Raw genomic sequence first — 14,074 nt, 5'->3', positions numbered from 1 at the left:
GCTGACCATACTGATTACTGATTACCATACTGAGACAATACAATGCATTATATGGTGCCAGCAGCCATATATAGAGGAGCCTTTGCTTTATAAAAGGGAGAGAGGAGTGACTCGATGAAGGCTAACTTCAAATTGTGTCATCTAACGGTGAGTTGTCTGAGGAGACCAGCCCCCAAGAGCAACTCATTTTTTAGAAAGCTTTTGGGTGTAGAGAACTAAGCAATTTGTTTTAAATCCTGTATCACATTCTAAAACCTCTGAGATGTTACATTAATTTATATTTTCTGATTTTTTCATCTCAGGGCAGTATACCATCAACTCTAGGAGATCAGAAACAGCAAAGGTAAGTGAGCTTGAGCTTTACGTAAACAACAGTGTAAAATAAATAATTTTCCTTTATTTTTTTGTATCTTATCAACAAAATAATAAATGTTCTTAAATTATTTAGAGGGTGAAAGATGTCGGATGCTCATATGGCAGAGTTTGGGCCTGCAGCTACTTATCTGCGAAAGTCAGATAAGGAGCGGCTCGAAGCCCAGACTCGGCAATTCGACATGAAGAAGCAATGCTTTGTCCCTGATCAAGAGGAAGAGTTTATTAAGGCTTTAATTATCAGTCGGGATGGTGACAAACTCACTTGTGAAACCTCTAAAGGAACGGTAAGATATAAAGCCCACTGATATAGACATTTCATTTCTCTGCTGCTCCCGTTAGGGGTCACCACAACAAATCATCTGTCATACTACCCTGTCCTCTACATCTGCTCCTTTCAAACCAAAGAAGTGGATTTATAAATGTTTAAATGGCTTAAAAATTCAACCAACATATTACACGTATTCACACTTATAGGCACTTAACCTATACATTATTTTATACAACTTTATAACCTGTTTATCTCTGTAAAGCTGCCTTGAGACACTACAAATGAATCAAATTAAATGCAACAAAGCAGTATTCAGAAACAATCTATTTTTAAAGTTTACTTATAACTTAACATTTAAAATTCAAATATTTGAAAACAATGTTGCCATAAAATATGGTATATTTTGCACATACAATTTACCTTTTTCTGCAGACTGTGACTGTGAAGGAGTGTGATGTTCACCCTCAGAACCCGCCAAAGTACGATAAAATTGAGGACATGGCGATGTTCACCTTCCTGCATGAACCTGCTGTTCTGTTTAACCTCAAAGAGCGTTACGCAGCCTGGATGATCTACGTGAGTTGTGCATGCAAAGTTCTCATTCATACAGACTCTAACCTTTTTGTTGTACGGCTCTGAAAATAGTAAACTCTGGTTTCCTACTCAACAGACCTACTCAGGACTTTTCTGTGTCACTATCAACCCCTACAAGTGGCTGCCAGTGTACAATCAAGAAGTTGTCAGTGCCTACAGAGGCAAGAAGAGGAGTGAAGCTCCTCCTCACATCTTCTCTATTTCTGATAACGCCTACCAGTACATGCTTTCAGGTAAATACATCTTATTCAAAATATAGACTGTGCTTTTGTAATCACTTAATATGTAAATCCTTTCTTTAAAAAAGTAAACATTCTTTGTTTCAGACAGGGAAAACCAGTCTATTCTTATCACGTAAGTTTCTAAAGCCAAGATACTCCAATACAATTATTACAATATTATTTTACTAAAAATATAAACATTTTATTGGAATTCTATTGATAGTGGAGAATCTGGTGCTGGAAAGACTGTGAACACCAAGAGAGTCATCCAGTACTTTGCCAGCATCGCAGCTGGTGGTACTGCCAGGAAGGAAACTAGTGACAAGAAGGTTAAGAAAATTTTGAATAAAATATCTACCACATGTTATCATTGACCACTGCATAAATAATTCCTTTTCATAACCATATTTCTTGAATATTTTGGTTTCAGGGTACTCTGGAGGATCAAATCATCCAGTGTAACCCTGCTCTAGAAGCCTTTGGTAATGCCAAAACCATCAGAAATGACAACTCCTCTCGTTTTGTGAGTGTTACAAAGGATACATCTTATTACCAATTTTTATTGCCGTTTTTTTTTATTTCTTTTTTTTTTTTTTTTTTTTTTTTTTTTTTTTTTTTTTTACAAATGATATTATTATGTATAATATATTCTGTCTAATAGGGCAAGTTCATCCGAATCCATTTTGGTGCCACTGGAAAACTTGCCTCTGCTGATATTGAGACATGTAAGGGCATTCTTTTAGAAAACCAATTCTCTTAATTTTTATTATTTAGTTAACATGTGATCAATGTCAATACATTTGGTCACTGTTTATGTTTCTTTGGTGATACAGATCTTCTAGAGAAGTCTCGTGTGACTTTCCAGCTCAAGGCTGAGAGAGACTACCATATCTTCTATCAGATCCTGTCCCAGAAGAAACCTGAAATGCTAGGTCAGCTAGAAATATCAAAATTAATTCAGCATTTGATGCAGTTCAAGACACAAACTCCATGTATACATACCATTCGACAAAACTCTCTTTCCTCTGTTACAGAAATGCTGCTGATTACTGCCAACCCTTATGATTATGCCTTCATCTCCCAAGGAGAGACTCAAGTAGCCTCTATTAATGATGGTGATGAGCTGATGGCTACTGATGTACGTATAAAGTATTTTCTAGGTTAACTATTGGGGCCTTAAGTGCAAGTATATTAAGTGGATTAAGTTTTAGTTGTACCGATGCATCACTGTGGAACAGGTATCATCTGTAATTTGTCTTATATTAAGAAAGACACTCCATGTTTTTTCTATAGGAAGCTTTTGATGTACTGGGCTTCACTCAGGAAGAAAAGAACAGCATTTACAAACTAATTGGTGCTATTATGCACTATGGCAACATGAAGTTTAAAACGAAGCAAAGAGAGGAGCAGGCTGAAGCTGATGGCACTGAAGGTCAGAGAAACCTGTGATTAGATGAATAGCTAAAGTGTTTTATAATTTTATACTGTGCTTAAAATATGTGGTGTGTTGTAGGTTAGGCATTTGACATAATCAATCAATCAATCAATCAATCAATCAATCAATCAATCAATCTATCTATCTATCTATCTATCTATCTATCTATCTATCTATCTATCTATCTATCTATCTATCTATCTATCTATCTATCTATCTATCTATCTATCTATCTATCTATCTATCTAGATGCCGACAAATCAGCTTATCTAATGGGCTTGAACTGTGCTGATCTTATCAAGTCTCTGTGTCACCCCAGAGTCAAAGTAGGAAATGAGTGGGTCACCAAAGGACAGAATGTGCAGCAGGTAATAATGCTTTATGAAAATAAATACACGTCATGTTCAAGATATAGAAAGTAAAACTACTCTTATCTTTTAGGTGAACTATGCAATTGGTGCTTTGTCAAAGTCAGTATATGAGAAGATGTTCCTTTGGATGGTTATAAGAATTAACCAGTCTCTGGCCACCAAGCAGCCTCGCCAGTACTTCATTGGTGTGCTGGATATCGCTGGTTTCGAGATCTTTGATGTAATTTTTCTTTTCTACTTTTTTCAATACTTTTTTTTCTTCAATTATTTATGTACTTTTTATCATTTACATATGTTAATTTCTGCTCTAGTTCAACACCTTTGAACAGATGTGTATCAACTTCACTAATGAGAAGTTGCAGCAGTTTTTCAACCACCACATGTTTGTGCTGGAACAAGAAGAATACAAAAAGGAGGGCATTGAGTGGGAGTTCATTGACTTTGGCATGGACTTGCAGGCTTGTATTGATCTCATTGAAAAGGTCAATATAAATGTGAAGTTAAATTCATGAGTTTTGAGATTAACAAACACAGTTTGGGTGAATAAACACTTTTTCTCTTTGTAGCCAATGGGTATCATGTCTATCCTTGAAGAGGAGTGCATGTTTCCCAAAGCCAGTGATGCCACATTCAAAGCTAAGCTTTATGACAATCACTTGGGCAAATCTGCTAACTTCCAGAAGCCCAGGATTGTAAAAGGAAAACCAGAGGCTCACTTTTCCTTGGTTCACTATGCTGGCACTGTTGACTACAACATTAACAACTGGCTGGTAAAGAACAAGGATCCCCTCAATGAGACTGTTGTGGGGCTGTACCAGAAATCCAACATGAAATTGCTCTCTATCCTTTTTGCTAATTATGCTAGTGTTGATACAAGTAAGATAGCGTTGATGTCTGAGGAATGTAATAAAGCAACCAACATTTCAGTTTAAGGTCTGTTTTTGTGATTGTAACATGCATTTTATTTTTATAGCTGGGGAATCAGGTGGAAAAGCAAAAGAAAAGAAGAAAAAGGGCTCTTCTTTCCAGACTGTGTCTGCGCTTCACAGGGTGAGATTTAGTTTTAGAAATACTTTTACAAAAATTATTACATGATTAAAATAGTCCTTTAAACTATATGTATATGTTTTCAGCTTTAGACCATTGGCTGATTATCTACAATAGCTATAAAATTATATATTAGTATAGTATAGTGGCGGACCGTGCATTTGGTACCTGAGCCTTTAGTGGGGACTTACCCGACTTAATCCACCTCTTAATACCACCACTATCATGGCGCAGTTTCTTACAATACATCAATACAATACAAAAATGCAATATAACAATGTGTGGCATTACAGAGAGAGAGTAATTTTGCATATGGAGCGTGAATACCATTTTACTAAAGCAAGCTCCAAACCTCTACACTACAACCGCAACTGTGCCACTTACATCATCTGGAGCAGTTCAGAATCAGTATTTGTCTAATAACATGATTAAAACATAAAAAAAATTAAATAAAATACAACCTACTCACCAGAGATGCAGACTCAAAATGCATACTCATAATGTGCACCGCTACTCAGAGGCTGTAAGTCAGTGGTACCGTTAGTAAGTTAGTAATCTAGAAGTGGAGAACAAACCCTTTCCCGGGCTGAGACAAGCTAGCTAGCTTCAGGGTTGGCCGACCTCAACTCACTATGTCTATCTTTTCTGGAAAAGTCTGCCATGAATTTATAAGAATGTCTGAGACCAAATCAATTTCTCTTCCTCCGTCAGCTATTGTGGGTGTAAAAAAAGTCTAACACAGATGTACTGATGTGTGCAGATCGCTACAGATGTGTTTGTCCAGTCAAACTTAGTTGTAACAGTTTCATTCTGACCAACCATTTAGAGGAAGGAAAAATGCTGACGCTATTCTAGGCCAGCTAGCTGCCCTGTGAGGCGAATTTGAAATCTGATTGATTAAAGAAACAAATGTATTTATTATAGAGACTAAGGTAAAAAGGTCCTCAGTACAGACTTTGAAGGCCCTGGGCAGATTAGATTGACATGGCAGCACATAGAGGCTGAAATCTGATTGGACAAAAAAATCTAACATACACGTACTGGAAGCAGTGCAGCCAAGAGAAATGCTACGAAAAGAAGAGAATAAACTGTTGGGAATAAATTAACACAATTTCATGGAACAAATATTAGAATTTAGGTCGTAAATGTAGGACAGTGCTTCTGATAGTGTTTAGGCCAGCAGAGAAGGCTTTGCTGCCAATGACCACCCACCACTGGGTGGTCATTGCCAGCTATAATGTGCTATGCTTATTCTATCTTTAGGAGAATTTAAACAAGCTGATGACCAACCTGAAATCAACTCATCCTCATTTTGTGCGCTGCATCATCCCCAATGAGACAAAGACTCCAGGATCCATGGAGAATCCTCTGGTAATGCACCAGCTGCGCTGTAACGGTGTGCTGGAGGGCATCAGGATCTGCAGGAAGGGCTTCCCCAACAGGGTCCTGTATGGTGACTTCAAACAAAGGTAACATTTAAGTTACCCATTAATTTAATGCTTGACACACTAGAGACATATTTTTATATAATAATTTTGATAAACATTTTTTCTAAAAAGACAAAGACCATATGCATGTTTGACACTTGTGCCTCTACAACTGCACCTTCCAAAGTGATCAATATTATTATTTTGTTATTTTAGATACCGCATTTTAAATCCTGCTGCTATCCCTGAAGGTCAGTTTATGGACAGCAGGAAGGGAGCAGAAAAGCTGCTGGGATCCCTGGACATTGATCACAGCCAATACAAGTTTGGCCACACCAAGGTGCTATTATATTACATGTAAAAAAAAGTTCACCCAGACTGGCGGAAAAAGTTAATTTGCCCAGATTCCGTCTATATTATGTACCTTAATTAAATCATTCTTATGATTTAAATCACAAAGGTGTTCTTCAAGGCTGGTCTCCTGGGTCTCCTTGAGGAGATGAGAGATGAACGTCTGGCTCTCATCCTCACTGGTATTCAGGCCCGGGCTCGTGGTCTTATATCAAGAATGGAATTCCAGAAAATTGTTGAGCGGCGGTAATTTTGTGTATTGTTTATTTTTGATAAAGTGGCTGACTGGTATTAAATAACTTACCAATATCCTAAAACTTTTATGTATGATCTTGTAGAGATGCATTGCTTGTGATCCAGTGGAATATCCGTGCATTCATGGGGGTCAAGAATTGGCCTTGGATGAAACTCTACTTTAAGATTAAACCACTGTTAAGGTCAGCAGAAGCAGAGAAAGAGATGGCTAACATGAAGGAAGAATTCCTGAAACTAAAAGAAGCCTATGCCAAATCGGAAGCTCGCAGAAAGGAGCTTGAGGAGAAAATGGTCACAATTCTGCAAGAGAAAAATGACCTTCAACTCCAAGTTCAGACTGTGAGTTTACAGTAATTATTGAAACAATTAACATTATGATAAAGTGAGAATTTCATAAAAGAAATGTATACTAAATGATAATAAATGCATAAACAGGAGCAAGACAATCTTTGTGATGCTGAGGAGCGATGTGAGGGATTAATCAAAAATAAAATCCAACTTGAAGCAAAAAGCAAAGAGTTGACTGAGAGACTGGAAGATGAAGAGGAAATGAATGCTGAGTTGGTTGCTAAGAAGCGAAAGCTGGAGGATGAGTGCTCTGAATTGAAGAAAGATATTGATGATCTGGAGCTGACCCTGGCCAAAGTGGAGAAGGAAAAACATGCCACTGAAAATAAGGTAGGTTATACTATTATAATGTTTGCAGAATGGATTTTTAAAATGGTCCATTTATATGCTATTCTTGTATTTCAAACCAGGTTAAAAATATGACTGAGGAAATGGCAGCTCTTGATGAAATTATTGCCAAGCTGACCAAGGAGAAAAAAGCTCTCCAGGAAGCACATCAGCAAGTACTGGATGATTTGCAGAGTGAGGAGGACAAAGTCAACACTCTGACCAAAGCCAAAGCTAAACTTGAGCAGCAAGTTGATGATGTTAGTACTTGTCTCACTGTTCCATTATGGGTCACCACAGCGGATCATACTTCGCCATTCTACTCCGTCCTCTACATCTACATCTACATGCACTCTTTTCTTCACTTCTCTAACAACTTATTACACAGTTATGGGTATAAATTATTAATCTCCCAAAAAGAGATATTCAGTTATTATATTTATATATTTTTTTCAGCTTGAGGGATCACTGGAACAGGAAAAGAAACTGCGCATGGACCTTGAGAGATCAAAGAGAAAACTTGAAGGCGACTTAAAATTGACTCAGGAGAATATTATGGACCTGGAAAATGACAAGCAACAGATGGAGGAAAGGCTGAAAAAGTAAGCTGTTAACAATAACCATAGAATATTAGTGAAACAATAAACTACTACTAAACTTTATGTTGGGTACCATTATGCACTTATATTTATTAAAACCTTAGGAAAGACTTTGAGATCAGCCAGCTCAACAGCAAAATCGAGGATGAACAAGCAATGGCATCCCAACTCCAGAAGAAACTTAAAGAGTTGCAGGTAACCTGAGAGATCACTGGGATGATGAGTTTTCTTATTCCTTCAACCCTTCAGCTGTGCTTACCATTAAATCTTACATTGTAGGCCCGCATAGAAGAACTGGAAGAAGAGTTGGAGGCTGAGAGAGCTGCTCGTGCAAGGATTGAGAAACAAAGGGCAGATTTGGCTCGGGAACTGGAGGAGATCAGTGAGAGGCTGGAGGAGGCTGGTGGTGCCACTGTTGCCCAGATTGAAATGAACAAGAAGAGAGAGGCTGAGTTTCAGAAACTGCGTAGGGACCTTGAAGAGGCCACCCTGCAACATGAGGCCACTGCTGCAACTTTTAGAAAGAAACATGCTGACAGTGTAGCAGACCTGGGAGAGCAGATCGACAACCTTCAGAGAGTGAAGCAGAAGCTTGAGAAGGAAAAGAGTGAACTGAGACTAGAGCTGGATGATGTGGTCTCCAACATGGAGCAGATTGTTAAGTCCAAGGTAACATTGAATAATTATATAGTCTATACAGACATGCAGCTTTTTGACTTTTTTATTTTCCATAATATTGAGTTTCTTTATACTTTGTGCAGACAAACCTTGAAAAGATGTGCAGGACACTTGAGGACCAGATGATTGAGTATAGAACTAAATATGAGGAAGCACAACGCAGCATCAATGACTTCAACATGCAAAAAGCTAAACTGCAAACAGAGAATGGTAAGGACTAAGCTAAAGAAAGTGGTGTGTGTTCTAGGTGTTATGAACGTAGGTAACTGAAACCAATCTGTAATCAAGGCGAACTTACAAGACAACTAGAAGAAAAGGATTCGTTGGTCTCTCAGCTGACCAGATGCAAGCAGTCCTTTACACAGCAGATTGAGGATCTCAAGAGACAACTTGAAGAGGAAGTGAAGGTATTTCTACAATTGGTGCTTTGAACAGTGCAATATAAAATAATGCAAAAAAATAAAATAAAATAAAATAATATATATATATATAATAATCCAAACACTTTTTTTCTAGGCTAAGAACGCCCTGGCTCATGCAGTGCAGTCGGCTCGTCATGATTCTGACCTGCTCAGAGAGCAGTATGAGGAGGAGCAGGAGGCTAAGGCTGAGCTACAGCGCAGTCTCTCCAAAGCAAACTCTGAGGTAGCTCAGTGGAGGACCAAATATGAAACTGATGCTATCCAGAGAACAGAAGAATTGGAGGATGCAAAGTAAGACCGTACTGAATTTTCAAATTTCTATTTAGATATGTGTGCACAATAACATCGCAGTTGTTGTAAAACAGAAAGTCCATTTTGAAAGTCCACAAGAAACATACACTTATTTTTCTTCCAGGAAAAAACTGGCTCAGCGTCTGCAAGATGCAGAAGAAGCTGTGGAAGCTGTAAATGCTAAATGCTCCTCTCTGGAGAAGACCAAACACAGACTGCAGAATGAGATTGAAGACCTCATGGTTGATGTTGAAAGATCCAATGCTGCTGCTGCTGCTCTGGACAAGAAGCAAAGGAACTTTGACAAGGTGACATTATTATTACTTTCTTTTCTAAAATGTTTGCATTATGTAACTTCATTTACACTATATAAACAAACATTTATGGACACCTGGCCATAAGATTTGTATTTTCTTTTCGAATATCCCATTCCATATTTCCTCCACATTTGCTATTATTATAACCTCCCTTTTCTGATATAGTGTGTAGTGTGGCTGTAGAGATTTGTGTTAGTAAGTGGGTTAGTAAAGACAGTTACTAATGTAGGAAGTGGGGTCCAACACTGTTAACAATAAAGTTTCAGCTGGCTAAAAATTCCATGTGTAAATTAACCTTTTCAAATAATACAGGTCCTGGCTGAGTGGAAGCAGAAATATGAAGAGTCACAGTCTGAACTGGAGAGCTCCCAAAAGGAGGCCCGATCTCTAAGCACTGAGCTCTTCAAACTGAAGAACTCTTATGAAGAGTCCCTTGATCACCTGGAGACCATGAAGAGGGAGAACAAAAACCTCCAAGGTACCTTTGTTTGTGTGAGATATTAAAGATGGTTGCATGTTCTACAAAAAAAAATTACAAAATTGACAAACTTTACTTTGTTAAACAGAGGAGATTTCTGACCTCACTGAGCAAATTGGAGAAGGTGGTAAGAGCATTCATGAACTGGAGAAAATCCGTAAACAGCTGGAGCAGGAAAAGGCAGAGATTCAGACTGCACTGGAAGAGGCTGAGGTACACTTGCACAGATTTATATTCTCCTAATACATGGAGTATTTATACATTATGCAATATTTATTAAACATATATGCACTTTACATTTGATCCCCTAAGATAAAATAATTGCAGTGATGTAAATAAAGCAGCTTAGTATTATTGATTCTATTAGGCTTCTCTTGAGCATGAAGAAGGAAAGATCTTGCGTGCCCAACTGGAGTTCAACCAAGTGAAGGCGGACATTGAACATAAACTGGCTGAAAAAGATGAGGAGATGGAGCAGGCCAAGAGGAATCAACAAAGAATGGTGGACACCCTGCAAAGTTCTCTAGAGTCTGAGACTCGCAGCAGAAATGAAGCTATGAGGCTGAAGAAGAAGATGGAGGGAGATCTAAATGAAATGGAGATCCAGCTCAGCCAGGCCAACAGGCAGGCAGCAGAGGCCCAGAAACAACTCAAGAGTCTTCATGGACATATGAAGGTATTCCATTACATTAAATAAAATTACTTCTACAATGCACAAATGTAATAAGTAACTCTGGGGGAAAAAAAATTACCTGCATTGCTAGATGCAAATATCAATTTCTTTTATTTTTTTTTATTAAACATGAGATTTTCTTGTGAATTCACTATGAAATTTTTTAGGATGCTCAACTGCAACTGGATGATGCTCTCCGTGCTAATGATGATTTCAAAGAGAACATTGCTATCGTGGAGAGACGCAACAATCTTCAGCAGGCTGAACTGGATGAACTGAGAGCCCTGGTAGAGCAGACTGAGAGATGCCGCAAACTGGCTGAGCAAGAATTGCTGGATGTCAGTGAGAGGGTTCAGCTACTGCACTCTCAGGTAGGACATTCATCTATCTACAAACTCCTTTAAACAAAATATTATAATGATAATAAAGTCTACATATAACATAAAATGTGTATACAACTATAGAACACTAGCTTGCTGAACCAGAAGAAGAAACTAGAGGGAGACACTGCTCAGCTGCAGACTGAGGTAGAGGAGTCTGTCCAAGAGTGCAGGAATGCTGAAGAAAAAGCCAAGAAAGCCATCACTGATGCTGCCATGATGGCAGAAGAGCTAAAGAAGGAACAGGACACCAGTGCTCACCTGGAGCGCATGAAGAAGAACATGGAGCAGACCATTAAAGACCTCCAGCACCGTCTGGATGAAGCTGAGCAAATCGCCATGAAGGGTGGCAAAAAGCAGGTCCAGAAGCTGGAGGCCAGGGTAAGAAACAAAAAAAAACAGTATAAACATTAGAAAAACAATTAACATAGATCATTATTGAGTTGGTCTAAGTAAATTTTTATTACAATTTCATTAAATTTTTTGTTATTTTTATTTCACTGATTTATCGCTCTTTTAGGTGAGAGAACTGGAAAATGAAGTGGAAATAGAACAGAGAAAGTCCAGCGATTCCGTGAAAGGCATCCGTAAATATGAGAGAAGACTCAAGGAACTCACTTACCAGGTTATTCCCAATTCCAAATATGAAAAAAAAGCATTAAAAAATATTTTCTATAAGACACAGCCTAACAGGTTTAAAGTTAAGTGCCTAAAGTACATTCCGCAAAAAAATCTTGGTCAAAATGTGCAAAATGGCAAAATATTAAGCTTTCAATGATCTTAACAACAAACCATTAGTCCCTGTTTTACTCTTTCCCCTATACAGTTTAGTGCAGTTAAAATTAAATGATAGTTGTGGCACAGAAAGTTTCGGGGTGCATTTGTTTATATATCTTCAAAACGAGGGATTTTGCCCTTTTTTGCCAAAAAGTGTACAGGTATAAATTACTTCTTGACCTTAAAAGATGAAAACTCTGCAAACTCTAGAGGACCCGGCAGGTTCTGCACCATGCTGATTTGACGTTTTTTATTATTTTACAGAATGAGGAAGACCGCAAGAATCTGGCACGTCTTCAGGACCTGGTAGACAAGTTGCAGTTGAAGGTCAAATCCTACAAGAGAACTGCAGAGGAAGCGGTAAGTCTTGTTTAAAGTACCACATCTATTTTAATGTTATAGTTTCCAATGACTCTCCCAATTAAAATATCCACCTTTTATTTCGCAGGAGGAACAGTCCAATTCCAATCTAACCAAGTTCCGTAAGCTACAGCATGAGCTGGATGAGGCAGAGGAAAGAGCTGATATTGCTGAATCTCAGGTGAACAAGCTGAGAGCCAAAAGCCGAGACACCAGCTCTAAGGTGAGTAAATGAGTTGATTGCAAGAAAGCTTAAGAGGAAAAACATAAAAAGACAACGTCCATTTTACATTAAAAAAAAGGCCGAAAAATGTATAAAAATGCTTCAGCAAGATAGAAACATTCTGTAGGCAGTTATGTTATGTTTTTAAACAATACCTAACTATACCATTTGATCTATAACATGTATACCTTTCTTTTGTGTTACAGAAAGGACATGATGAAGAGTGAAGCTCTCAAAAGTCTTCTGAGTTTCCTCTGGAAACCTTGTCCTCTGAGTTTGCCTGTAGTTGAATAGAATAAAGTCAATGAACAAATTAACACTGTTGTGTAATTGTGTTTGATATGAACTGAATACTGCACCATATCATACTACATCTCAAGTAGCTTGTGCATCCTTATTGTATTAGCCTTTTGGTAAAAACAGTCCATAAAAATAAATAAAAAAAAAACCTTAAAACGGACACAAAATATTATATAATTTTTAAATTAGTATTAATGATAAAAAAAATCACATTCTTATATAATTTATTTTAAAAATAAGTGTACAGTGAGGTCCAAAATCTTAAAGCCATAGTGAAAAATGCTTGTATTTTGTATTCTTTACTAACTTAGTCCAAAATATTTTATAACAAATAATATTATTGATTACAAATTCAATGAAAAGTAAATAACATAAATAATACATAACACAAATATATAAACATTTTTCTGTGGTGTCAGACTGTTGGACCAACTGTATATAAGGAACTGTTCAAATGAAAAGCAATTAAAAAACAGGAACAAATGCATAGGACCACTTATGACAATATAAGGTGACAATACTTTCTGCAAAGTTTCAAAAAATGTTGTGTAGCATATTAATTTGACCTTGACCTTTATAATAATAATAATAATAATAATAATAATAATAATAATAATAATAATAATTAAAAAAACAATAACAATAATAATAATAATAATAATAATAGGGACATTAATATTATTATTGTTATTATTATTATTATTGTTATTATTATTATTATTATTTTTATTATTATTATTATTATTAATATTATTATTGTTGTTGTTGTTGTTGTTATAAAGGTCAAGGTCACTTACAATATAAAACAGACGTTTTGAAAAAAAATATATATAAAAAAAAGAGAAACTCTAACAGATACCAGGAGGAAAAAAAAGCACTTGTTACAAGCAGTTAATATGATCTTAAAGCTTAACTTATTGACCAATACCAAGTACTTTGCAAATTGCAAAATGTGTCTAATTGAGCATCTGATGTCTGGCTGAACAGAGAAAAAACACCAGTACATCATACGTAGTCAATCCATTTCCTCTATTATATTGTCAGGACTTATTGTCAGGTAAAATATGCAATACCTATTATTTGAGAGTAACAAGATTTATAAGCACTTGCATATTTATAAGCATGTTGTTATATAATGCTAAAAAGATTGATTTTATATACATATTCATTTATTGTAAGATTTGGCATTTAAATAGAGTATAACCCTTAAACTGTACGTTACAATAATATACTACTACAATTATATAGGCCTGTAAAAGCACAGTTGTGCAATTTGTGAAAAAAATGCAGAATGGTGTGTGCTTTGTAATAAATATTACATTTCAAATTCTATAAAGTAAATAATACAAAAAGTATACTATACACATATATATAAAAGTATAGTAATTACAGTTGCTGACACTCTCAGGGATACAGAGGATAAAAAAAAGTGAGTGAAAACAAAACAAAAAAAATACTTCTTCTACTTTCTGCTTCTAACCATTAGGGGTCGCCACGGCGGATAATCCGTCTCCATACCCCCCTTTCCTCTACTGCTTATCTGCTTCTTTCAACCCA

General features: G+C 36.7%; 1 protein-coding gene and 1 long non-coding RNA gene across 2 annotated transcripts in view; one reads left to right on the top strand and one right to left on the bottom strand.

Annotated features, from left to right (window-relative positions):
* LOC310727291 (myosin-7-like) overlaps nucleotides 1–14,074 on the top strand; it is a 59,735-nt gene that overhangs the window by 16,739 nt on the left and 28,922 nt on the right. Inside the window, exons 1-39 of the mRNA XM_083543588.1 lie at nucleotides 38–147; nucleotides 303–343; nucleotides 449–659; nucleotides 1,076–1,219; nucleotides 1,314–1,470; nucleotides 1,564–1,591; nucleotides 1,682–1,787; nucleotides 1,889–1,981; nucleotides 2,120–2,183; nucleotides 2,292–2,390; nucleotides 2,493–2,596; nucleotides 2,752–2,890; nucleotides 3,143–3,261; nucleotides 3,335–3,484; nucleotides 3,576–3,746; nucleotides 3,831–4,140; nucleotides 4,238–4,314; nucleotides 5,575–5,780; nucleotides 5,955–6,078; nucleotides 6,199–6,335; nucleotides 6,428–6,683; nucleotides 6,780–7,022; nucleotides 7,103–7,279; nucleotides 7,476–7,621; nucleotides 7,723–7,813; nucleotides 7,898–8,287; nucleotides 8,380–8,506; nucleotides 8,585–8,703; nucleotides 8,813–9,009; nucleotides 9,134–9,317; nucleotides 9,639–9,804; nucleotides 9,893–10,017; nucleotides 10,172–10,480; nucleotides 10,645–10,848; nucleotides 10,942–11,238; nucleotides 11,378–11,482; nucleotides 11,899–11,994; nucleotides 12,083–12,217; nucleotides 12,424–12,534. Of these exons, the coding sequence (XP_083399714.1) occupies nucleotides 459–659; nucleotides 1,076–1,219; nucleotides 1,314–1,470; nucleotides 1,564–1,591; nucleotides 1,682–1,787; nucleotides 1,889–1,981; nucleotides 2,120–2,183; nucleotides 2,292–2,390; nucleotides 2,493–2,596; nucleotides 2,752–2,890; nucleotides 3,143–3,261; nucleotides 3,335–3,484; nucleotides 3,576–3,746; nucleotides 3,831–4,140; nucleotides 4,238–4,314; nucleotides 5,575–5,780; nucleotides 5,955–6,078; nucleotides 6,199–6,335; nucleotides 6,428–6,683; nucleotides 6,780–7,022; nucleotides 7,103–7,279; nucleotides 7,476–7,621; nucleotides 7,723–7,813; nucleotides 7,898–8,287; nucleotides 8,380–8,506; nucleotides 8,585–8,703; nucleotides 8,813–9,009; nucleotides 9,134–9,317; nucleotides 9,639–9,804; nucleotides 9,893–10,017; nucleotides 10,172–10,480; nucleotides 10,645–10,848; nucleotides 10,942–11,238; nucleotides 11,378–11,482; nucleotides 11,899–11,994; nucleotides 12,083–12,217; nucleotides 12,424–12,444 (5,817 nt within the window). The 5' untranslated portion in view covers nucleotides 38–147; nucleotides 303–343; nucleotides 449–458 and the 3' untranslated portion in view covers nucleotides 12,445–12,534. Of the gene's footprint in view, nucleotides 148–302; nucleotides 344–448; nucleotides 660–1,075; nucleotides 1,220–1,313; nucleotides 1,471–1,563; nucleotides 1,592–1,681; nucleotides 1,788–1,888; nucleotides 1,982–2,119; nucleotides 2,184–2,291; nucleotides 2,391–2,492; nucleotides 2,597–2,751; nucleotides 2,891–3,142; nucleotides 3,262–3,334; nucleotides 3,485–3,575; nucleotides 3,747–3,830; nucleotides 4,141–4,237; nucleotides 4,315–5,574; nucleotides 5,781–5,954; nucleotides 6,079–6,198; nucleotides 6,336–6,427; nucleotides 6,684–6,779; nucleotides 7,023–7,102; nucleotides 7,280–7,475; nucleotides 7,622–7,722; nucleotides 7,814–7,897; nucleotides 8,288–8,379; nucleotides 8,507–8,584; nucleotides 8,704–8,812; nucleotides 9,010–9,133; nucleotides 9,318–9,638; nucleotides 9,805–9,892; nucleotides 10,018–10,171; nucleotides 10,481–10,644; nucleotides 10,849–10,941; nucleotides 11,239–11,377; nucleotides 11,483–11,898; nucleotides 11,995–12,082; nucleotides 12,218–12,423 lie in introns of the transcript that reaches the window.
* On the bottom strand, nucleotides 4,226–5,562 carry LOC310730947. The gene is made up of 2 exons (XR_014535029.1): nucleotides 4,905–5,562; nucleotides 4,226–4,867 (listed from the first exon to the last, which is right to left on the bottom strand). It is a non-coding gene; the product is annotated as an uncharacterized lncRNA (long non-coding RNA).

This window comes from Silurus aristotelis, assembly GCF_946808225.1.
Source record: "Silurus aristotelis genome assembly, chromosome: 1".
In the NCBI taxonomy this organism is placed as follows: Eukaryota; Metazoa; Chordata; class Actinopteri; order Siluriformes; family Siluridae; genus Silurus; species Silurus aristotelis.
Note: the sequence above shows the minus strand (reverse complement) of the source record. Positions and strands in the feature narration are given on the sequence as shown.